This window comes from Zootoca vivipara, chromosome 6, assembly GCF_965207765.1.
Source record: "Zootoca vivipara chromosome 6, rZooViv2.hap1.1, whole genome shotgun sequence".
Classification (NCBI taxonomy): domain Eukaryota; kingdom Metazoa; phylum Chordata; class Lepidosauria; order Squamata; family Lacertidae; genus Zootoca; species Zootoca vivipara.
In genome coordinates this window covers 37,799,009-37,824,586 of record NC_142589.1, presented here as the reverse complement: position 1 = coordinate 37,824,586, position 25,578 = coordinate 37,799,009, and the positions used below count along the sequence as shown (strand labels likewise).

Here is a 25,578-nt window from a genome sequence, read left to right as displayed (position 1 = left end):
TCTTTTAATTTCGTGACTGCTGTCACCATCTGCAGTGATCATGGAACCCAAGGCAGTAAAATCTCTCACTGCCTCCATTTCTTCCCCTTCTATTTGCCAGGAGGTGATGGGACCATCCTATGTGTAGGGACCATGTTATCCTCACAACAACCCTGTGAGGTATGTTAACCTGAGAGGGATGGTGACTGCCTCAAAGATACAATGTGAATTTCTTGGCTGAGCAGGGACTTGAGCCTCCTTGGTAAAAGAACAGGAGCATATCCTGAGCTGGTCCTGAGCACAGCCCCTCTGGTCCCCTCCCAGCACACTCCTTGCTATTTCCCATCCTTGAACTCCACTCGGGTGTCCCCCCCCCAACCCCCACCAAAGTCCTGTCCCTTTTATCTCCCTTAAATGATCTCAAATATGTGATATGATAAAGACAAGCGCCCATTCAATTTAACTCACCCTAATGCCAGATTCTACTTTTACCAAAGTAATTAAGATAAATGCAGCTGATAATTTAGGAAGCATTCTTAAATGTACCTTTCCTGGCAGCATCTGAGATATTCTTTTACCTTAGAAGATTTATCAGCATACTTAGGTAACAGATAATTCCTTAGCGAATGGCAGCATTTAGAAGCAAAATGAGAGATAAATATTTCTTAAATAAATGTCAAAATAACTCAGTCTTTATTACAGTCCCTCAAAGGAGTTGCAGTCAATCCTGCGCCTCTAGACAATTTCTGTACGATATCGAAACCTGCAGCGGTTGGGTGGTGTCATTCGTACCAAATGTAATTGTTTGCACACAGTTCTTTATGGTTTGGGGTTCTGAAATAAATAAAGGAATTAATTTAATGCTGGCAGCAAGTCTCCAAGCCGAGAGCCCTGAAAAATGATCTGTGCGCTACAAACCCTTTCATAATTGCCCTGAGCCAAATGAATTGATCTAAAGTTCAAGACATACCTAACAAGAGAGATGTGTGTTTGCGATTAAAGAGCAGGTGACTGTATCGAGGAGGCGAATTAAGCTGCTACTTAATTTATCGTTGAGTCCCACCGTATGTGACACTTATGTGCGTTTAGCTTCATTTGCTCACATCTATTCCAGTGAACCCCCCTTCCTCCTCCCCACTGTCAAAAAAGTAGATGTGAAGTTCCTAAACCTTAGGAAGAACTTTCTGACAGCAAAAGCTGTTTGGCAGCAGAACAGACTTCCTCAAAAGGTGGAGGACACTACTTAATTGGAGGTTTTTAGACAGAGCCATCTGCCACGGATTCTTCAGCTGTGGTTCCAGCATTGCACAAGCTTGGACTAGATGGTGGCCACAGACTGGTTGGGTGCAGAGGAGTAGTTGGAGGAACGAGCTGGGGAACCCCCCAAGCGAAGATGGCTCTGAGCCTAGGAATTGGTGGTGGGACGGCGATGAGTCGTCAGAGGGAGAAGAGAGAGCAGACTGGGAGGAGGAGGTCTTGGAAGCTGAAGTGGTAAAAGGACTTACTTAGTGGGGGGGGGGGAGTCTGTGGCAGAGAGAAGTCCCAAATCAGAGGCAGAAGCTGAAGTAGGGGAGTGGGGGGAGATGAGTCAGTCTGGTGAAGAGGCACAGCTGCCTCTCCCTCCTGCTGTGAGAAGCTCCCTTCCCCCTGTCTACCAGAACCAGGACAGGCATTAAGTGTGAGGAGCAAAGACTGGCATACATGCTCAGTCTCAAAAGTCACCCATCCTCTGAAATTCCTTCTCTGAATTTTGTGATGCAGTTCTGCAAACCCTTCCTCTGAAAAAGCGAACCAAAATACATATAATATTAGGGGAAAGGGTGTATAAAAGTGCATATAAGCTACAAAAAATGCAAAAAGTGATTGGAAAAGATGTATACACTACTTAAAATCGCATACAAAAATGTGTAAATTAGGAGAAATGCACACTAAAAGAAACCTGACAGATTTTCGTAAAGACTGAATCTGAAATTGACAGCTCTGCCTGTGAAGGACATCCCTCTCTCTGAGCTGCAACAGCTATGGCTGCCTTAATTTCACTCTAAAGGCTTTGGAAGTGGCTCTGGGAACCAATCAGTACTGTGCTGTAAGGTCTCCAGGTCTCCCTTGCCTGTGCTGAGGACAGATGCTCTGAAATGGCAGCCACTGTCAGATTCAAGGGAGAGCCAGCACCTCTGAACTGCCCTGTAGAGTGTGTGCTGAGAAGCCAGCTCAGCTGAATCACTCGGAGCCGGCAGCCGAGCACATCTGTACATTAGTCTCCCGGGAGCACCCATTCCCCGCACGTCCAACAGCACAGCCAGAGGAGAACGCGCCTTTCACGTCCAGCTCTGGCGAGGTGCTTGAATGAGCTTGTGATCTGTGGCGGCCATGGCAGCCAAGCCAAACAAAAATTCCTGACATATTTTTCACTTTGCTTGCAGCCAAGAAATTCATATTTCACGGGAAGTTAAGCCGAGACCCAGCAGTAGCTGAGTGACGGAAGTTTTCCAAGGTATGGCCAGTTGACAAGTGGTGGCTGTGGGGAGGGGGAGGGGCTGTTTGACTTTTTAAAGCAAATGTTCTGCATTTCTTTCTTTTTTAATCCCCCAGCAGACTGCAATAATCCCCTTGCACCTCTCGCCCATTTATTTCTCCTTCTAGGGTCCATCAAAAAATAGAAAACCCAATTCAGGGCCTGTTAAAGGGTAGACTGATTTAAAAACATCACACACCAACAGCAACAACAGCAGCAACAATTGAGTGTATTTGTGGTGGAATAACCATTTCACAAGTGCTTTTTTCCCCACAACCATAGCCAAACTTTTGGCTTCAGAAGCTTCAGTTTAACCTGCCTGGATATAATTTAAATCTTGATGAGCCACTCAAATAGTCTTCTGTATACTTGCCATGCACAAAATATAAGGGTTTGCTTCATTATTAACCCTCCCTCCCTCCCATCCCCCCCCCTCGGGAAAATTGCTTAAAACTAATAAGTTGGTGGAGGAAGTCAAAGAGGCACTCAGAGGAGCTTTGAATCCAGTGGCTACTTTTCCGCTGCGTGGGATCTGTTTTTTCTCTGCTGAAAAGGCTCTGAGCACCTTTTCACCTGGATGGCTGAACCCTCCTCCCATCTCCCTCCTCAGCATGCTGAATCTATGGGGAATGTTTTGGAATCATTCTAAAAGTGCCATTGTTTGAATCAATGGGGAATACTTTCGGAATAATCTATGGGTGTCAGGTTTATTCACCCAGCTACCAGGCTGCTTTTTCAGCTTCCAGAGTGGCAGGTGTCATAAGTCTGGTGCAGTTGTCAGAGTGGGAAAAGGTTCAGAAAAGGGCAACTCGAAATGATCAAGGGGATGGCAACTAGGCAACCGGCTGGCAGGGTCCAAGCTCAAGAGTCCTATTCCCTCCTGTGGTTTCCAGCAACTGGTATTCAGCATTACATTACAGCCTCTGGCTGTGGAAGCAGAGCATAGCCACCAGGGCTAGCAGCCAGTCTGTAGCCCTCTCTCCCATGAATTTGTCTAATCCTCTTTGAAAGCCTTCCAGTTTGTTGGCCATCAGTGCCTCCTGTGGGACTAAGTTTCATTGTTTAGCTATGCACTGTGTGAAGAAGCACTTTCTTCTTTCTGTTGGGTGTCTTCTAACATTCAGCTTCATTGGGTGCCCCAGAGTTCTAGTGTTGTGTGGCAATGTCCCTCCTTCCCCGTGAAATAAAGACACAAGACACAATAAATAAGTTTTAATTGGGTGGTTAGGCAACAACTTTATTGATTACGGATGTTGAGCAGTATTGGCTTAGGCGTTGGAACCTATCAGACTATATCCAACTCCAACCCATGTGTTGGAGTCTGGGAGAAGTTAACCACCAGTAAGGAGCCCAGTGATGTACATCTACCAGAACTCCTCCTGTGGCCACCGTAGGGGCGTACCTTACGGCCCTGGCGTCTCCAGGCTTTGGACCAAGCCCCACCCCCGGAATCCCTCTCCATGTAAGCTGCTCCTCCTTCATCTTATTGTTATGCAAATTTCCAACGCCTAACCGCCAAACCAAAGTTGTGATGAATTGCTATGAGGTAGGCGAAAAAACCATCTTGGCTAGCCCACGTGGGAAAAGTCCTACCCAGCCCCTGACTAACCAGGCGACCAACTGAAGTCCATAGCAGCGTCCGCCTAGCCTAAAGGGTGGGTGGGCGGGTGAACCGTTCGCTCCGGTGAACAGGGAGAAAAGAGACAGAGCCGATCCCGGATCTTTACGACCCGGACTTGGCAGCTATGGTCGGGAAGCCCACAACCCCAGTTTTTTTTATGGGAGAGGGAGAAAAAGTTTTCTCTAGCCACTTTCTGCATGCCATGCATAATTTTATACAGCTCCATCCTGTTGCCTCTCACTTGCCTTTTCTCTAAACTAAAAAGACCCAAATGTGGCAGCCTTCCTTTGTAGAGGAGTCACTCCATCCCCTTAATAATCTGTGTTGCCCTTTTCCAAATCTTTTCCAACTCTACAACATCCTTTTTGCGGTGAGGCAGCCAGGAGCATGCATCCTCCCTCAGATCCTTCCCTATGTTTCATCTTTCCCTATATTTCTCTTCCACACACCCTCCACTTACCCATTCATGATTGAGTTGGAAGCCAAGCATTTATGCCTTCTGGCTGCCTGCACTAATGCAGCCATCAGCCTAGGCCCCAGCAATGCAAATGTTGCAATTTTATTGAACCCCCACGAGAAGGCTTTTTTAAAAAAAATTCCTTCCAAAGGGCCTTCTTTATGTGGCTGAGTGAACCCAACTGTGATAATGTAACTAGCTCTGGTTTTGTTGGTTGTTTTATCTTGGCAAGGTACCTTTCCAAATTTCAGCAGCAGAAAACAGGCTTGCCCGTCGTGGCTCCAAACGGCATATAAGTGGCACGTTGTTGGCTGGCAGAGAGGGAGAGTAATAGGACCATCTCAGCTCCCTCCATCGGGCTGGGATTTATTTTGCTTAGCCAAGTGTGAAACTGTAGAGAGGTGTTTTGTTTTTGTTTTTTAAGGCTGTCAAGGCTGCATCAGGCTCGGTCCTGGTTGATGGACAGGGCTGATAAAATGGGCAAATCAAAGAGGCAGCGGCCAGTGACCTCAGGCAACCCCTTCTGCAACATTTTGGTTCCCAAGCTGGGAGTAGAAGCAGCAGGAAGGAAAGTGGCCGAGGTTAGATCTCTTGGTGAAGTACTTGTCCATCAGCCCAGTTGTCTATCTGGAGATTTTGACAGCCCCACATATGTCCCATTCCACCCCCACCCCCCACCCCACCCCCGAGCTTCAAAATGAGAGCTGAAAGAAAATCCAACTTTGTGGATAATACACTTGGAAATAACTGATCTAAGCTCCTTTGGCACCTCTGCTTTACACTTAAAGTTAATGTCAGCTTAGGAATTAGCATCATGAAGTACTTTCCAAATAGCTGTGGGTTCAAGCTGCATACAGTATATTTTACCATCATCACAACATGTGACCTCACAGTGCAATTTTGGCTGCAAAAATTAGCATCCTGAGCATCCTTATTTAGTTCTTGTTTTAAGATGCTAGTCCTTAAGATTGCAAAGTTAAGCTGAAAGAGTGTGGGCAGACCCAACCCACTGACGACCAGAAATCTTACTTGGCAATCTCTTTGGCTTCTGAGATTTCACCTTACAGGGCCTACACATTTTTTAGTGCCTCCTCAAGACCCTGCTTTGTGCTGTTTATGGGCCAGTCAGGAGACTAAGCCAGAGACTCTCACAAGATTGATAACAGGAACCTTTAGCAAAAGAGAATAAATACATTTGAGAGGGGTTACCTATATCTCAAAAAGCAGGCCTTTCGATGCAGTGGGCAGGACTGCTTCGCTCAGACAAAAGCCCTCAGCTGGCTGCATGATGTAAATGCAGGTGCCTGTGGTCAAATCCATGCCATACATTCCATGCATTCATATGCCACTTCAACAGTTATGGCATCCCCGAAAGTATCCTGGGAACCATAGCTTGTTAAGGGTGCTGAGGGCTCTTACAAGACCCAGAACTAGCTGCCATTCCGAGGATATTTTGGAGGAAAACATGACTCTGGTGTAAGAGCTTTAAGTGCATAGTGTAGAAGTGAGATATGAGCACAGGAAGCTGCGGTCTGCTGAATCAGGCCATTGGGTCCTTACATCTTTTGGTCTACTCCAGAGGTTTTCAACCTTTTTGAGTCCATGGCGCCTTTGACCAACTACCGGTGCATTCTTTCTGTGGCACCCCTATGGGGCTCAGGAGCCCAGTTATGTCACCCCTTGCCTGCAGAGGTGGCAGCCTCTCACCTTTTTTCAAACACCCTTCCTTGTGGAGTGTTCCCTTAGCCTCCTCTCCTCAGGAGTCCTCTGGGCAGCCACAGTTGCCCCCCCCCCTGGTCTCTGAGCTGGTCCCCGCCCTGCCCCAAAGAGAGGTACCTCCTCACAATGCCCTGCAGGTGTCTGAGAAGCTTCCCCTGGCCAGCCCTAGAGGCACCATTCACCTGGGGAGCTTGTAGCCAGGGCCACTGCAATAAACAGCCATGCAAGCCTTTGGGAGCCAGAGATGCAAGAGGGGATCAGAGGAGGGAGGGAAGAGGGACAGAGGCCAATGTTGCCCTCGGCAGCCCTGACCATTGTTCAAGGCACCCCAGAGTAAACCACTGGTCTACTCTGACCAGAAGCAGCTCTTTAAGGTCAGAAGGAAGCCTTTCCCATCTCCTGCTGCCTGATGGTTTCAACCAGAGATGCCGGAGATTGAACCTGGGACCTTTTGCATGAAAATCATGTCTGCCATGATTGCTGAGCTGATGGTTGTGGCTTCCCTTGTGTAACTCAGCTGGCTTTTCAACAGCTGTTATCCAACATCTGGAGGTTACTATGTTGGCTAATCCTGGAAAAGAGGGTGGCTTTTGGGGAGGCCCCAAATGACCCTGAAATATCTTCCATGTCATTTCAGAAATTGTCTCCCCCCCAAAAAAAAAAAGTCATCAGGGAATAAAACATATTATATGCCCCTCTGAGACCCCATGTCCAAATTTTTGCATTTGGGAGCCTGCCCATATTTCTGCACATGGGTGCCCAGTGCCCAAGACTGGCACATGTATTTGAGCCAATCCCACAGTCGTAACATCACACACTAAGAGTACCTTGGTGCTCATGTGCTGCTTGCAGGCACCCCATTGGAGCATTCCTGTGAGAACAGGATGCTGGACTAGAGGAGACCCCCCCTTTGGCCCCATGCAGGTGCTGCCGGGCTCTGCAAGTGTCCTTCACTTCTGCATCCAAGTCACGTCACCTTCTGAGCAAGGCCTTGCACCAATGGAGGCTGTGCTGCCATTCAGCTGCCAGCAATCAAGCAGAAGAAGAGGGCAGAGCACCTGTTTCTGGACATAAAACGATGATCTGTGCCAGGAGAGAATCTGGGGTGGGGGGGTGGCGAAGGGAGAAATCCAGAGAGCCCAGCTTAAGAAATCAAAGGTAGAGCTTTCCCCTGACTATAAGCCATAGGCGGGGCACTTCTGTCATCTGCTCCTGCTAAGAGAAATATCGTTTTAAGGCAATAAAAATGCCACCCTCAGCAGGTTTTAGCCAGAGGTAAATTACTTATAATAACCTTTGAAGTGCTGGAGGGATGCTGGCGGGGGTGGGAGTGGGGGGGGCTGATTGCTGCAGCTGGATATGTCTGTCAGGAGTGAGGACTTCTCTCTCCCCCCAACCCCAATAAGGCCTGTAAACAGCTTGGGTTTCTCAAAGACACTTTTGCACAAAAAAGCTTGGTCCTTCCTACTGTTCTCACCTGCAGCACCTGACAGAATCTGATTTCCTGGCACTATTTCCACCTATGTTAGTAGGGCACCCCACTCCTGGTTAAGGTGGGGATAAGTAATAAAATAGAACAGAAAAATGGGGAAAGAATGTGGAGTATAAGGAAGTCTTAGAAAGTTCAGATTTTTCCTGTGGTGCTTAAGAAATCCAAAACCAATTGTCAGATTATTTCAAAAAATTATCATTTGCTGGTGCCCTGAGCTTGTGCTTTTTCTGCCTCTTGGGTAACACAGTCCCCTGGTTCTCACCCAGGATGGGGCCAGTGCTACCCCCAGTAGGTAGTATGTGACAGGGGACTCTGTCCATCTTCCCTCAAAGCACCATGCTGATTCCTGGAATCAACTTGTTCCAATCTCAAGCAAAGCCTTCAGTCTTGGACATGAGTTTGATATGTTTTCGCTTACATTCTGCTATCTGAGAGAAGCAGCCTTAGTCCTTGGGTTTTGACACCAAATATTGTAAACGTTTCAATATTTGAGCATTGTAATATGAGACTGAAGAGCTTCTGAATCTCATGAGGCCTTTCTCTCTTGCAGGTCCCATGTGGAATCCTGAGATGAACCCCCAACAGGCCTCATACGCAAGTCCTGCCCCATAGCCAGGATGGAACTGGGAGCTATCCGAGAGGTTGAGGTGCCTCACAGCTGCTGGAGAAGAAGGGACGATGGTTGCCATGGAGGACTCTTGTGCTGAGGGGCTGAGGGAAACCAGTTCCTTTTAGGCCTGGTCTTTAGTAGCATGATGGGAGAGACACAGCATGCTTATGCCACCAACGATACTGAGCCCAGCGCCCAAGACAAAGATATTGGCTTTGAGCAGTTTGGCAAGAAAGACGTGGGCGAATTTGATGGTCAGCTCCAGGAAGGCTCAGAGTCATGTCTCCCCACTGGGACCGAGAATGGGTCCAGCTTCACTGGCGTCAAGGACAAGGAGCCGCACAATCAAAGGGAAGCTGTGATCCGGCCTCAGCAAGCAGGCAAGATAGACTTCAAGTCCCTCCACAACAGGCCCAAGTTCCTCAGCGATGGCCCTTGGGGTTCTGTCAAAGGAAGCCCCCAGTCTCCCCCTGGAAAGAGCAGAGCGAGGGATAAGAACAAGCGATCTGGAAAAGGAGAGCGTGGCCACCAGCAGCTCTATAGACTTACTATCAGCAATGCCAGACCAAACCCCACCATTGGTATTGCTTATCCCCAGCAGAAGGTCACCCCGCCCAAGAAGGTCGAAGTGGGCCGGGGACCCATCTCGGGGAGCTACAGGTTCCACGTCCCCAGCATCCCCGAGAGAGAGGTAGAACTGCAGCAGGAAGACCTCAGTTTCGCACGGTGTTTTCCTGAGGCCCCCTCAAGCCATATCTCCAGCAACTTTACCTCCCCAACACCAACCGCGCGCCCAGCCCATGGCGCGAAGCTTCAGCTGCCAGCCGGTGTTCCTCATGAAAACTCTGGCACCAACGGGCAGCTGCATTATGTGGAGTTCCAGGGTAATAATGGGAATAGCTCGTGGCCTTTGCCAGAGAAAAGCCTCCCAGGTGCTAACAATGGACTCTCTGCCCCCAAAGCTTGCCCCTTGTTCCCCGAGAGCAGCAAACCTAGCGCACACTGTGTGGGGCCCTTGTCATTCCAGTACCCCTTCCAGACTTTGCACAGCTCTGCTGTAGACCCTTTCCAAGGTGACATTCATGCTCAAGATTACATTGATGTGTCGCTGGGCGCCAGTACGGCTTCTCATGGTGCTTTTGCCTTCCATCCCTCCTCCAGGGAATGGAAGGAGGAAGCTCTCGCCGGTGGCTCCTACGACCACGTTGGCCCAGAGGGCAGGATGTACGGGTTGGCTCCCCAACCGGCTCCCTTCCTCCCATCACAGACTCAAGGGCATTTGCCTTGCTACAAAGGAAGGAATGAACATTCCACTGACCACAATGGTGCTATCTCTCCTCCTGGTGCTATCGACCAAACTTCAAGCACTTTCCAAGAAAACCAAGGTGTTTTCCCACCCAGTTTACACGTCTCTAGTTTGCCAAAGCCGATCAGGAAGAGGCAGTCCTTGTTGACAGACAACGTAGCTAGTCAAAGGATACTGGATCCCGGTGGTGCTCTGAGAAGGAACATGCCACAGGTCTCTCTACCCCAAGTGCACTTTCAGAACAAGCCTTATGGCGACCCCACGGCCAGTGCTGCCAGCCTCGGCTCAGTGCCTTTCGAGAAGAGCCTTCCCACTACTGTGCAGACCCAACCCAGGCTCTTTCAGTCCTGGGAGGGAGGCAAGAAGGCTTACCCTGCCGTGGAACAAAGCTCAACCGTGTACCCAAGTCCTGCTGGGAACCAGCTCTCGTTTGGGTGCCACCCAGGTGCAGAACAGAGGCAGCACGTAAAGAAGGCCTGGCAGCAGCTGCGCCTCACCTCCGCAATGCCCGGCCAAGACCGAATTGAGCTGTCAAGGAAGCTGGCCAGCCAGAAGCCACCTTTCCCCCTTGGGGCATCAGACTGGGACAGCAGCAGCAAGGTTCAGAAGAACTCCACTCCCAGCTATCTGAGTAAAGCCCTGCCGACTGGGGAGGGGGTCGTCATGCAGCAGCATGATCCAGGATCAAAGAACTGCACTCCAGCCAATGCTTTTGGCTTTGACGGGGCAAAGGACACGGAACTTCCTGGCATGTGTGTTTCCAGGGGCAAGCCCCTCTTCTTCAGCGTGAGCCAAGCACTGCCGTTAACTTCCTCTCGTCTCTCTTCCAACCCAGCTTTGGTGTTGCCACCGTCGGCCTTGACTGCCTCCCCAGCCGATTCTCCTCTCCCATCGCCTGCCCCCCACCCTGTCAGCAGCAGCAGCACCTGCTCATCCCTCTCGCCCACGTCAAGCAGCCCAAACAGCCACAGTTTTGAAGATGGTGCTGTGCTGACCACGTCACCCTTCTTTCACCACCAGTGCCACCCAAAGGATGCCAGTGAGTCTTTCCATGCCTCTGACTCACTGAGCTCCACCGCGATCCACTACCAGGCAGTGGACCCTCTCAAGGGCTTTCATCTCTCCCAAGGTGCCTCAAAGGATGAACTCCTCTACAGAGGTGTCCCTGTGGACAGCCACATCCACAAGCCAGAAGTGGATGCCTCCAAAGGATGTCTGGAGGGCTTTGAGGCTGAACTGCCTCCACCTTATTCCTCGCATCACTTCCTGGCAAGCACACTGAGCAGCACCAGCCTCGACCAGCTGGACGTCTTCCTGACCTGCAAGCAATGTGACCAGAACTTCAGCACTCTCTCCTCTTTCCTGGACCACCGCCAGTTCTGCAGTTCTCATGCAGCTCTCCAGGGCCCATCGAAAGGCTCTTCCCGGGGGGCGGAGATCCGGAGGCAACATCAGGTGCCTCCCGAGTCCGCAAAGAATCCGCAAGCTGGCCTGGGCCTGCTGCTGCCTCCTGTTGATTTTGCAGATGGAGAGGGCAAAGGGGAATCCAAGGAGGACCCTCTGAAGGTGAGCCAGCTTAACGGCCTTGGCGCAAACCCCATGCCGCTTAGCGCTTCTGACTTGGAGATAGACGACGCCAAGCTCGACAGTTTGATCACGGAAGCTCTGAACGGACTTGGGTACCAGTCGGATAACCCTGAGATTGACAGCAGCTTCATTGACGTGTTTGCTGATGAAGAATTGGCCTCTGTGAAGGTCACCAATGGTGGGACCACTTACAAAGCAAAAGAGAGCGTTGCTTCGGGGAAGAAAACAAAGCAGCACCCAGGGATGGAGGAGAATGTGAAAATGTTGAGCTGCTATGATGATCATCCCGGCATGGACCTGGCAAAAAGGAAACCACCCGGGAAGCAAAATGGGCATAAAGAGAGAGTGGCGAGCTGGTTTCCAGACCAGGGAGAGGAAAGGCTCGAAACACAGAGCAGCAGGGAGTCTGCTCAGAACAAGGCTAGTGACCTGGCAATGTATGGTGACGCCAACGTAGATGCAAGTGCCCAAACGAAGGTCAGAAGGAAAAACTGCAGGAGCTCCTTTATGCCTTTGAAGCAGGAGGTCAAAACCATGCCAGAGCTGAAGCAGTCCAAGAGTCTGAACCACCCTCCTTCCCCAGGGAATAGCCTGCTCTCTGCAAAGGATGCCAAGAAGCGCAAGCTGCGGAGCGGCACCTGGAGCAAGGAGCTCATCCACAAGATTGTCCAGCAGAAGAACAAGCTGCACAAGCTGCACAGCAAGGGCGGCAAAGTCGTGCCATTCTCCTTGCTTGCTGAGCGGATGCTCCCCGAAGCCAAGGACAGCAAGTTTGGCGAGTACGAATACATCTCAGAATCGGATGACGAGCGCGTGGAATACGCCAAGCGGCACTGCAGGAGGAAGGCGGGGCAGCGTTTCAATGGGAGGCTGAGGAGCAGCCTCAGTCGGAGGCGCCAAGGGAGAGCGGGGAGGGAGAAGGACAAGGAGCCGGTGTGGAGGTACGGTCAGAGGAGGGGCAGAGAGGAGTCCCAAAGGGCTGCCAGCAAAGAGCCCGGAAGTAAAAATGAATGCACGGGCAGAGTGTGGCGCAGGTGCAACCGCTCTTCCACCAGCAGCTGCCAGAGCACCAGCCTGTCCAGTGAGACAAGCAACAGCCCTCAAAGCACAGAGAGGGCTGATTCTGACACTGAGAAGGAAAGCGAAGAGAGGAAGAGGTTGCTACACGCCGCGCCACATCCACGAGAGCAGCTGGACTTTCCTGAGGAAGAAGTGGTAGGAGGAAGAAGCCAAAGAAAGACCTCTGAGTTGTCCAGAGAGCGAGGCAGCATCAACTCACCCCCAGTTCAGGCAGCAGGTTTCCAGGTGCATCAGAGCCCCAGCATGTCCCCAGTCCCTTGCACAAATGGAGACGAAGGTTTGCTCCGGCCCAAGGGGAAGATCTATCACAGCAGTGGCCTTCTTAACCAGAACCCCACTGGGCTCTTTGGCACTGAGGATGCAGAACAGTCCCACAGGGGATCAAGACACAATGATGATAAGCCCCTGGCTGCACAGAAAGATGCCGAGCAGTGTTCGCTGGAAAGGAATCAGTGCTGGTCCCCGTTTGCTGCCTACAATGGGGAGGCCTTGAAATACCACCTGGACGAGTTCAGTGGCCCATCCTCTGATGGCAGCCATGACATCCCCAGTGATAAGAGCAACAGCTATGAACAAGCAGACCTCAAGTGTTCAAAGAAACCATTGATTGTGGCTCCAATCAGCTGTTTCCGAGACAATCCCATGGGCGTTGGGATAGCCAGGAAAGGAGATGCTGCGCTCATTGATGCTGCTGGTGCATTTTATGACTGCAAAGGGTTATCTAACAACTTTGAATCATCGGGCCTTTTCTCGGATGCCCCAGGTGTGGAACCATCACACAGCAGCAATGTGTTCCTGTGCCAGGGGGGCCTTGACCTCACCTCATTCAAACAGAAGCACCCTGAGATCACGCCCTACGAAGGTGATAATCATGAACAAAGCAAAGTCCCCTCACCTCTTAGCTTTGATTCTTCATCGGTATTTGGGGAGCTGCCTGTGGCCGAGTTTGACACCACCTTATACGATGGTGTGGTATCAAGCAAGGACAATTATGTTACCTTTGAGTGTGCTGGCCATCATCAGCTCAGCAAAACCACCCCCTTTGACCAGCAGTATTCTCCATTCCCACAAGAGAAAGACTGGAATCTGATGGAGGAGGCACCCTCAGTTTTGCCAGAAGACATTGCCCAGTTTCACAGCCTCCCTGTTGAAAAAACAGTCACTAAAAGGTACCCTGGCGAGATCAACCAAATCCCTTTGCCCGAAAGGATGGCTGATTACAGTATGGCTTTCATGAGCACTATCTCAGAGGACGAGCTCGAGATCAAAAGGTTAGTCACTGAGTTGGAAAGCCAGCTGCAAGCAAGCAAGCTGAACATGGAAGTATCCGATGAACACCAAGCCCCCAGCCAAGCTACCAGCACAGATAAGAAGGAAGCCACCCACCAGTTTTCACTCTTAACCCTCGACCAGGAAAGCAATGGGAAAGGGCTGTTCCTAACAGAAGCTGAGTTTGAGAAAGCAAGCCTCCTTTCTACAAAAGCCTGTGTCTGTGAAAACTCAGGGAACGAGAAAAGTCTCCTTGCAACATTAGATAGCAAGTACAGAAGCCACAGGGACCCTTGGCCATGTCCGGTGCCGTTTAGCCCAATACACTCCACCATGCACACACCATCTGCCACTGATCTGATTTTGGGAGGTCCTTTTAGCTCCAAGGAGGACCAAGACAAGCTTCATGACAACCTGAAGGGTATTGAAATCTCCGAGGAAGATGACTTCAGTGAAATGCAGGCTGCACCTGCCAGAATCATGCCAGATCCATGCCCTTCAGGCATCTGTGACGATTTGCGAATTCCAAGCTACACAGAGCATTTGATACAAAGCCCTGATCCATTGTTCCCTAAAACTCTGGAGGTAGCTGAGCTAAATGCACATGAGCCTTTGCCTCTGAGAGGGGAGGCGTTTGCAGAACTGCCACCAAAGGAAAAAACTTTTGATGGCGCTGCTGAGTTGGAAACGTACAGGCAGCAAGTTCTGTGTTTGAAGCCAGATTTTGGACTACAAGATGTTGGTGGTCCAGAGCTTGATGGCAACTTGCCCTCTAGTGCCCAAAGCATCAAGGACCCAGAAGGAAGAGCCTTTCCTAAGACCAGGTCTCCTGAAATGCTGGAGAGCATCGCACTCTTCCCAAGGGATGAGGATGGGTCTGCCCTTCTGGATGAGTCCCGACAGACTGTTTGTCACTCTCCAGCCCTACACAATAAAGCTGGAGATGGGAAAATGCTGGTTTTTGACACATTGACATTTTCGAAGGAGATGGATGGGGAGGTAGAAGATGTGTCCGCTCCCCAGGAGAAGGCAGGCAACCCATTGCAGCAGCTGCAGTTGTTTGTGGCCAGGACGGCCAAAAGCAACGAGGAGGACTTGCTGATGCCATGCTTCCCAGCCCTGCAGCCTACCCCCCACTTGCCTGCAAGTGTTGACATTCAGTCTGAACAGGAAGAGGCATCTATGGGCCCTGTTGCAAGTGAGGAGGTAGCTGAAAGCCCCACAGTGAAGGAAAGGAAGAGGTCCCTGGCAGAGGAATCTGAGAACAGGACCAAGGCATCTGATTCAACTGAACTATTTTTTGAACCAGGCAAACAGGGAGAATATCTTCATGAAAGGGCTCCTTGCACTACAGAGCAATCAGCCCTTCAGAGCCCTGAAAGACACAATCTCATTGCAGAGGAGAAGGAGCAGCAGCAGGACCTAAAAGACGACTGTTTTGAGGTGGTGGGTGACATTAAACTGTGTGCAGGTGGCATTTCCCCAGAGCACAGTCACCTCTCCCCACTCAGCGGCTCGATGGTGACCTCATTGCTAAGGGAAGAGAGAACGCAAGGCTGTCAAGGTACAGGAGAGGTGGTAGAAGATCAGCAGAATGCAACCTTGGCATTTAGGAGCCACAGAAAATCCCCCCTAATCTCTGGGTCATTTGAGAATGAAACACCAGGCTGTGCTTTGCCAGCCACACTCAAGGGACTTGTGGCTCATTGCACATCTTGGGGTGAAGCCTGCTGTGAGGGTCAAGTGTTGAGTGCTGCAGAAGTTCACCAGATGAAAATGAGTGGTGATCAGGTGGGACAATTGCAATGTCATGTGACTTTGGCTCCCAGCAACTCACCTGAAAATCAACATCAGGATGATTACTCCTTGCATGGGAGAGGTTTCTGCTTGGGAACCAGCCCAGTTTCAGAAGAAGGCCAGGACTTGGAGGAGCAAGCCAGCCACTGTGCAGAAGCTTTGTCTCTGGAAGTCAGCTTGGCTAGTCAGAAAGAAGTGCTGAAAAGTGACACAGGCAGTGTAACACTCTCTGACTTTGGAGTACCACCATCTGAAGACAGTCCGAGTGCTGCTGGGGAGCAGCAGATTCCCCTTCTTGTGTGCAGTTGCTCCTCTAGTGCTGAGAAGACTCTTGTTGGGAATCCCATGCAGGATTATTCGGAGCACCAAGAATGGACAGAAGCACCACAATTTCTACCCAGCATGCTCCCTTGTGGTGCCACCTCTCCTGTGCTGTCAGATATGATCAGTAGTAGTCAACAGCACATTGAAGAAGATGCCACCAGCACCTTGGCAGAACCTGAAAAGGTTGTCCATATACCACCTGCCTCTTCCCTGTGCTCTGGTGACCTAGCAGCTCCTCCTGCAGAGATACAAATACCCTTGAAATTACAAGCCAACAGCTGCACATCTCCCAGCCCGCTACCTTCTAAAAATAATGATATTCCTGAAGAACTATCCAAGCATCCAGGTCATGAAGACAGTGGCATGTGCTCTGTGACAGATGTGATTACCTGTTCTCAGTCAGCATCCTTGCAAAACATTATGCTTGACCAGCCTGCATCAGAGACAGATTCTGCTCAGCTTACAAATACAAAGACGAATCAAAACGGGGAGTTAATGTCAAAGCCTCAGGGGCCAAAGGAGGCTCAGATTTGCCTCCAGAAAGGCAGCAAAGATCAAGCTCAACCAGAGATCCTTAATAATCAAGAGACAGCCGCTGCTGACCTTGCAGGAACAGCTAATGCCAGTGAGGTTCACCTTAGTGCTGGCCAATTTCCAGAGACCACAGAGACTGGGCTCAAGAAGGCTTCAGAAGACATGGACAGCAGAGGCAACAGTTTGAAGAATGAAGGCTCTGAGAGTGTGAAAGGGTACACTAGGTACACAGAACAAGAGGAGCGCAATGATGAAAGTCTGAAAGATGATTTCAAGACCAAGCAACCAAAAGAAAAGAAGGGGAAAGGACTGCAAGTCACCTGTGATATTTGCACAGTTCGTTTTAGAACAAAAACTGGGTTGATGAGGCACAAAGCTGTGAAACATCAGGAGAAAAAGGAGACCACTCCGTTGCCAGCCCTGGACTGTGCGCCACTGGAAAAGGCATTCATGACAAGCAAGCAACTCTCTCTGAGAAACAGCAGGACTTCCATCAAAGAGAGAGCAGGCAGCTCACACCTGTCAAAAGCAGGCGTTAGCCAACCCTTTCCCAAATCCTGCAGGAGCCAAAGGAAAGAGCCCAGTCCAGAGATCCAAGAAGTTGTTAGTAAGGTGCTCAGTGACCTAAGTGTGATTTCATTTGATGTAACCCAAGAACTCCAAAGTGCAGATGATCCAAATGAAGACATGAAAACGACGTCGCTAAGCACAGAGGCAGGTAGATTGGGCAACTCAGCACCTGGCTCTAAACCAGGGTCAGGCACAGGAGGAAAAGACAAAGAGGCTGGTGCTGGTGGGTTGGGCAGTTTTGCCAAGAAGAAATTGAAGGGAAAGGCAAGAAAAGCCAAAGTATTTCCCAACGAAACCATCGAATCTTCTCATGTAGAGAGTGAGGTCCCTGAACTTCACTCCACAATGATTCCCTGCACTGTCAACCTCCTTCTGACCACTGTCTCTAAAGAACTGGAGAGCAGCACTCCCTTACCTGGCCTCCAAGAACAGGCCAGGGCACAGTCACCATTGCCACTTCACCCTCCAATAGTCAAGGACTTGGAAGAAGTTGGTGAAAAGACATCATCTGCCCAAGAGATGGCTAGGCAAGAGCTTCTTCAGGATGTAGGGAGCTGTAATGAGCAGTTGGTGGATCCAGGGTTGAAAGGACACTTGCCAGAGAAGTGGATGAGCAGGTATCCAAAACAAGTTGAGGAAAGGTTGAGCAATGTCTGTGAAGAACCAGGTGAGGATATTGGCATGGAAAAACCAGAGTCATCTGAAGAGAATCCACCCAAAGAGATTTGCTGTAGAAATCAAAAGAGGCCGTCAATGTATACACCAAGTCCCAACAGCCTCCAGCAGTCCTGCCATGCCGGAGCAGTTGAAGAGGACTTCCCTGAAATCGTATCAGAAAAAGCTTCCAGTGGTGTCCCTTATCCCACAGAGTCCAAGCCTTTGAAGATGGAAGAGCTTCAGATGAGGAATGAATCTCAGGGGGATGAGGGGGATGCCATGGGTCCAGACCTGCAGAGTTTGTTTGATGATGACTCCACGTTCTCACAGCTTTTCCCCAGGAATGACCGGTTTGCTCATCAGAAGTGCAGGCGGGTGTATGGAAAGCGGACCAAGAAGCCCAAACCTGTCATAGAGGTGAACCCCAGGCCAGAAGGCTTGGTGGGTCTCTTTACAACCAGGATGGCTTCAGATCTTGGAGAAACCAGCTCTTTCTGTGTCACCAGGGAGGACCCTTGTGAGTACGACACCATCTCCATTGATGATGCTCTGACTCTCAACATGTGTCATGGCAGCAAAGCAATAGTAAGTGATGTCAATTCCGGATCTACCAAAAAGGTTCTGCAGCCAGATGATGCCAGGCAAAGGGAGGACATTACTGATTTGAAGAGCGATGGCACAATAAGGAGTCCAACAGAGGATCTTCCAAGCTTGAGTAGCTGGGGTAGTCTTGAGAAGAAAACAGAAGGCATTTCTGCTGACATAACATTGCTCAGCCCATCCATGGAACTGACAAATGGGCAATCATCAATGGCTCCCAGTCCAGAACCTCCTGACCTGAAAGAAGAATCCTATGACACTAGGATGAACAAAAATCCTGGCTTGTCTGACTTCCATACAATTGATATGGATATGTTGAACACAAAGTTTGAGATGAGAGATGTGTGCTTCTACGGCATTGGGGAAGATGATGAATGCACCTCAGGGTTCAAGCCACCGTCACCAGCCCAGCAAGGCAGACCCATCAAAAATAAGCTAGGAGAAGGAAAGCAGGGGAAAACCCGTGGCGACTTGAATCTCAAGGCTAAAGACAAGCAATACAAGTGCAAGGTGTGTTTCCAGTGGTTCCTCACTTTAGGGGAGCTGGACTTTCACAAGCTCACTCACAACCCTTCTCCTCCTCCAACATGCTACATGTGTGTCCAGAGGAAGTTCAGTTCCCGGGAGCAGCTAAGGGACCATTTGAAGGAGAAGCATGCCAAGAACAAAGCCGGCTTGTGGGCCTGTGGGATGTGCCTGAAGGAAATATCTGATGTCTGGATGTACAATGAGCACTTACGAGAGCATGCCACTCAGTTTGCCCGGAAAGGCCAGGCTCAGAAATCTGTCTTGGGTGGGTTGCCCAGCTGCTTCAGTGATGATGATGATGCTGTCACTCATTTCCTGAACTCTATCATGTGCCGGAAACCCAACAAATCAGCCAAGCATGCTGACCCTGGCACCAAAGCACCCGCTTGCAAAGAGAGCAAAAGTCCCAAGGAGCCCCAAGGAGGGCAAGAAGTGACTGTCAACAAGGACACCTCAGAGGTCCCACTAAGAACCAAGCCACCTGTTGCCTCTCCCAAAGCAACAGCCCCATCTCCCGACCCTGCCCCTAAAGCCGAAGGGGCTCCAAAGTTGGCTCCCATGCACCCAGAATGCAAAGATCCCTCTCGAGATTGCCATCACTGTGGGAAGCAGTTCCCCAAGCCCTTCAAGCTCCAGCGCCACCTGGTGGTGCACAGCTTGCAGAAGATCTACCTGTGCCACAAATGCCCAATGTTCTACCAGGAGACCAAAGAACTTCGGAAGCACCTCAGCCAAGAGCATGGAACGGCTGAGGAAGCAGACATCAAGCACACCACGCTCTATGCCTGTGAGCTCTGTGCGGATGTCATGCATGTCATCAAGAAGTCTTTCATCTGCAGCACCTGCAACTACACCTTCTCCAAAAAGGAGCAGTATGACCGGCACATGGAGAAGCACCTGGTGGGGAGCAGCAAGACCTTCCGATTCCGAGGAGTGATGCGGCCAGGAGTCTCAGCCAAGGATGGGGATAAGAAAGTAAAAGAGGAAGGACACCTGCGGGAAGACATACCAGCAGCCAAAAAGAAAAAGATGGTCCATCGCAACACCTTGCTTGCACCAGGCTTACCTGTGCAGTCAGATTGCACCTGTGTCCCCCAACTAGGGAGTGAACCTCTGCTGTCTCCAAATGAGCCTCTATCCACAGCAGCCAATGTGGCCACAACACCTCAACCCCAGACCTCCGTAAAAACAGAAGGCCTGGTGGGCCGCTTCTCCAGTCTCCTGGGTGAAATTGCAAAAACCCAGCATGACTGTCTGCCTCTGCCTCTTCCAGTTTTGCCCCAGGGTGAATCAGGTGGCCCAGAACTCAAGCCCACCACTGCACTTTCTGCAAGACAGCTGGTGAAAGGAGACTCCCTCGGCGACACTCCACCTCCTTCCATAGACTCTCCTGATGCAGTTAGTATTGATCTGGATAGCTTAACACATAAGCAAACAGCAGCTGCAACACAAAAGCTGCCTCCAGTTCATCTCTCTGAGAAGCACAGCAAGGAGGCAGTGGCCCCAGAAAATGTCACCTCTAATGGCAAAAGTGAACATGCCATGGGAACCTGGCACAGCCCACATTTCCAAGAAGAACCCGTGAGCAAGATTCCTGACCTTTCTGCTGCAAATCTGGAGGCGACAGAATGCAAGGGGACTCCCAAAATGGAGTGGAGCGGCAATCCTGATCTAAGTGATACAGCTCCTCAGGAAAGTGCCACCAAGATGCACTTACCTGAAGCGACCTTCCACATGTTCCTGCTGAAGGACAAGACCTCCTCACCTGCCCTCAACCGGTCTGCCAAAGAGATGCCTTCAAAGAAGGTCACAGGTGGCCAGACCTATGCCGAGAATGACCCCAGTGTCCATTGTTCCGTGGGCAGTGCAGAAGAGGCTCAGAAGCCACCACCGTTAAAAGACAAGGCCCTCCCAGAGATGGGTGCTGCTTACTCCAAAGACAACGGCACCATTGTTGGCATCAAAGAGATGGGAAGCAACCCTGTCAAGCCTGTGAGCAGTCACCTCCGGAGCGAGGTGGGAGGTGCCCAGGTAAAGCACAGCCACCCTGACCTGAGCAAATGCCCAGAGAGACCCATTGCTAATGGGCTGACCAAGCTTCACCCCAAAAAGCGGAAAGAACACAAATCCGCTCACAAAGGAAGCTCAGCCTCCCGCGAGAACATTGAGGGGGATGGCAACAAGAAGAAAAAAGCCCGGATGCCGGATGCTGGGAGGAGCGATGCCACTGGAGGGTTCAAAAGGGCTGATTGGCCCAACAATGATGCTTTTGCTCTTTCCCCCCGGAGGAGGGACCCTCACTGCAACAAACTGAGCCCCACGCTCAAGGTGTCCATGGCTGGCGGCCAGCTCAAAAAGATGGTGCTTGACCAATGCTTTCAGAAGAAGGCAGAGATCCGCCACGCCAATGGAGACCTGAAACGCAAGAAGGACCTCTTGGCTGGCAAGGCCTTCCACCACCCCCTTATAGCCAAAGACCCCTCTGCCTCCCTGCCAGGCTCTTTGAGCCGGCACAGAGCTGTCCAAGGTGCTAAGCTGCCCGACTCTCACAATTACAGGACAGCTGAATCCCAGAACAATCTCCTAAGCCAACTGTTTGGGCAGAAATTAAGTAGCTTTAAAATTCCTTTAAGAAGAGATACTTCTGAGTAATTTATGAAAGTGACTTATGGTGATCCTTCGCTGCTTTCATTGGGGTTTGCAGGGGGGGGGGAAGAGAAATTATCAAAGCATTAAATTCGTTTGTGTAGCGTGATTTCTCTGTCTAGCTTAAATGAACTTGCACTGCAGCCTCTGAAATAGTTTTGCTTTGTGTCTTGCTAATCTACTTTAATTCACCTGATTTATCATGCAAATGCTAGAACTTTGATGTTGCTGATGATGTTCATGAACTAAAACTGTAATCGCTTTGGGCAGAGTGAAGCGTCAAGAGGAAATGCTTTATTGGAGAAGTGCTGAGGTTATAAGGATACTTGCAAATCCCAGCCCCTTTTCAGACTGTGTCTCTGTTATCTTTGTACAAAGTACTTGAAGAGATGAACTTCATTCCAGAGACGTCTTATTCATAAGGTGCAGTACACTGTAGAAAGCATTTTTTTTCCTCCTCCCAAAGATTTTGCACAAATAATCCCGCACGATTTCATTTAATTGGGAGCCAGCCTAAGAAATAACAATTTTTAAGAAATTAAATTAAGAAGGAAGCAGGCCACAGTTTTGACAGACAGAGATTTCCAAGAATGTGGCATTAAGACCTGCCATGCAGCAAGTTACTGCCTTTATTAGACCACTGTAGATGTTGCTAAAAGAGGGTTATATTTTTTATTTTTGCAAAGAGAAATGTACACGCCTTCCCCTCTAACCTAGCTAAACTGCACCTTGAAGATTTGTGACATAGTTTTTTTATTATTGTTTTTAATTATTAATATTTTCCAGTGAGAAAACTGCCAACTTACATCTTCCCCACTCCCCTGCAGTACTGTGTCTCAAGGACCTGTAAGGTATCATTTTTATATTAAAAACAAACCAACAAACTCTTACTGTATTGAGGTAGTTGCTAGACTTGGTATGGGCTTTACACTATGCAGTTAAACTGGTGCTATTTTTATTTTCATAATGTGAATACAGACAGGAACACACACACACACACACACACACACACACACACACACACACACGTGTCAAGGAAGAGGGGGAAACTTGTGAAAGAAATAAACAGTTGCCTGTATAAACCTAACACGGAGAGTGCAGGATGGTATTCTGACAATGCTCCTCCTGCGACGCTAATACTCTGCAGTGTATGCAGCAAAGGTTACATCTTGAGGCTTGAATCTCAGGTGCAAAAGGGGACTTGGAGGATAATCAGCTGTTAATAGGGACCTCCATGTTTGAGAAAGAGGAGGAGACAATGCACTGAAGGGGTTAAGGGGGGGCACGCTCTCAGAGTACTTTGCGTGTGTCTTGCAAACTATATGTGTTTCATTTTTTTTAAAAAAAAGGAATTAAATGGCTTTATCCTGTTAATATGTACCTTTACAGTTCTTTGTGTAAAAAAAAAGTAGGTTAATTATACGTCGGGTGCAATGCATTATGTTAAAAGTTTTTATTTTGATATTTGTCAGAGAACAGAGCAAAGTACAGAAGATGCCATTTTTTAAATAATAAAAAAGATGTTATAAAGGTGCTGCTTGAGCGCCTCTGCCTCTTTTAATATTGTTGAATAAAGTATGAGGTGAACATAATGCTGTGGTACTGTAAAACGGGGCCCGGATTTATCTTCTCAAATATAGTCCAATATTTTCACAGAAGCTCACCGGTCTGTGTGGCGTTTTTCAGACAGTCTGCCTTCTATTCATTTCTCGTCCTTTGGGGATGCAGTGAGAGTGGGAAGGTGGTTGCCTGGTAGGCAGGACTGGACTACCATGTAAGGGAAAGGAGAATGTTTGCCGCTTTGAGACTCCTGCAGGTAGTGATAAAGCGGGATATCAAACCCAAACTCCTCCTCCTCCTCCTCCTCCTCCTCCTCCTCCTCCTCCTCCTCCTCCTCCTCCTCCTCCTTCTGACAAAGAGCAGCCAGCACATGACTTGGGATGTTGTGATGCCATTGCCAAATAATAGAAAAGGTTTTCAGATGACTTTGTGACCCCTCGGTTAGCCAAGAGCAGAGCTTCCATTTTCAGAGACAATGGAAAGTTGTGGTGCTAACATGTCACTCTGAGCCCTAAGAGGAAGGGCAATACAATATGGTGGTACAATAACCAGCCCTCACTCCCACTTGGACTGCTAATGTTCTCCAGCAAGCTTGGCCCACAGTTTATCTGTGCTTCTACGGTACAACATACCCCAGCATTTCTGAACACTGATTGTCTGGGCTTTGCTATGCAAGTCTTAATCCTTGGCTGCTTGGCTCCCTGATGGACATCACCCTGACTCCTGTTTCCTAACTCCACCCTTCACACATCTCTTCCTATCCCTGAAATGTTGTACTTAACATATCCCCAAATCTGCTTCCCAGCATCCCAAATGCAACACAAGAATCTGCCAATTAATCACATGTGCCCTAATTCTGTCCGTGAGCATTCCCCTGTACAGAGAAGAGAGGAGCAGCTTTGGCTTCCCTTGGTGACTGTCCACTCCCCTGTATTCTCAAGGGGGCTTTGTTGCATCACTGTCTCATTTTTTTTTGCTGATAAACACAAGAAAGAAAAAACACACCAATGCTTCACACATGCAGCTTGTCAAGTTTAGCGATAGGAGCATTCTGTTGCATTAGTGGAATGCAATAATAATAATAATAATAATAATAATAATAATAATAATAATAATAATGCCAGCACTTGGTAGAGAAAAGCTTGTCCAGGACCCCCCTGGTCAGTCTGCCTTTGTCCTCAAGATGACCTCTGTGTGAGTCTCCCTGAGTTCCAAAGGCACGGAGGCCGCCGCAAAGCGACGGGTATATTATATTCTTTAATTACTGTTGCAATCATAACATTTAAACACTGTCAACGAGAGATAGCTCATAACCGCAGGCTAGAATCCTGCCACTTGGGGCTTGTAACTCAAACTGCAGGATTAATTTGATTAATTGATAGAATTATTTTCCAAACCACTCTTTTGTTTATGGCGGCTTTAAATGCTCACCGCCCGCACCCTCCCTGAGTGTTGCGAAGGAGAGATAAAGCCAGCTGAAAATAATTAGTATGGCTTAATTTAGGGAGGGGGGGGGCGTGAGGAAATAACCTCAAAAAGAATTTTGTCAGGAAATTTACAGCGGCGCATATTTTGCAAGCTGGTGCCGGGAGGAAATATGACGGGCTTGAAAATGGAACTCTGGCGCCGTGTCTCTGATATATTTCGCTGTGGATACAAAAGCATCAGGCAGAGGCATAGTTTGTACCTGCTTGTTCCAGATTTCTCCCTCCTCCAGATTAATAGCATTAAGTGCTTTTGAAAACAACAGGCTCCCGTGGAAGGAAGTCCTCCGGCAGGCTTAGAAAGAGCCACTTCCAGGTGGCCGGTGACATTTGAAAGCAGCTGGGATCTCATGTTCCTTATCTTATCTGATTATTATTTTTAAAGAAATATATATACTAGGAGAGTGGCAGCTCAAGCTCTCCTGTAAGCCACACCCAGCCAACGTTTCTTCTTCTCCTGGCCGTTTGTGAGCACCAGCTGGGATTACTCAGCAACAAAGAGAAGGCACTCTGTGTGCGCTTTGGTGCACCCTTGGCTATTATTTCACATTTTCCCAAACGAAACAGGTTCTGGGGTTAAGCCCCGTCAAGTTAACCCTGCTATTGTCTTCATGTTGTGTTTGCAGGGCTCCAGCAGGAAATGGATGCTAGCCTAGATGAGTCCTTGCTCTGATCCAGTGTGGCTCATCTTTCAGTGGAGACTGGCCTCTTACTCCTAACAGGGCCCTGCCCCACCAGTGTCAGCCTGCAAGTCAGCCAGCCTTCACTTTCCTGCCTTCTTGCTTTCAATCAGTCCAGGCAGTGGCACTCTTTGTCCTACCTCCCCATTCTTAGCCTCACTGTTGCCCTTGTAGAACTTAGCAAAGAGGAGAAGGGTGGAGACAAAACCTGAATGAGTTGGCTCTGCCTGTCTTTGGCTCTGGTGCCACCTAGTGCCGAGCTCCCTGCCTTCTGCCCTACCAGTTGCCAAAACAGTTCTTATGAAGGGCTGCAGGGAAATCTCAGCAACTATGAGCAGGAAACACCCTAGAGAGCTCTTGAGAAGACACCCAGGAGAACCAGCCCATCTTTCATCTCATTGCTCTGTAGCTGTGCAGTTGAGAGACAACGTCCTGGCCCTTGTCACCAGCCGACGAACTCATGCTCAAGTTTCTTTCCCTGCCAAATCCTTTAATGCATAAAACCGAGTAATAGATAGGCAACAGTTAAGGGCACAGCAGGTGGGTTGCATGGCTAAGATGTT

At 49.4% G+C, this 25,578-nt stretch overlaps 1 protein-coding gene across 4 annotated transcripts in view; it reads left to right on the top strand.

Moving 5' to 3' along the window:
• ZNF469 (zinc finger protein 469) overlaps nt 1-22,824 on the top strand; it is a 286,053-nt gene extending 263,229 nt beyond the window's left edge. For 3 of the 4 annotated variants that reach the window (XM_088670994.1, XM_035118173.3, XM_035118174.3), the window contains 2 exons: nt 2,403-2,473; nt 8,334-22,824. In XM_088670994.1, the coding sequence (XP_088527120.1) occupies nt 8,536-21,297 (12,762 nt within the window). In that variant the 5' untranslated portion in view covers nt 2,403-2,473; nt 8,334-8,535 and the 3' untranslated portion in view covers nt 21,298-22,824. The remainder of the gene's footprint in view (nt 1-2,402; nt 2,474-8,333) is intronic. The other variant, XM_035118176.3, reaches the window with a different exon arrangement.
• The last annotated feature ends 2,754 nt before the right edge of the window (nt 22,825-25,578 follow it).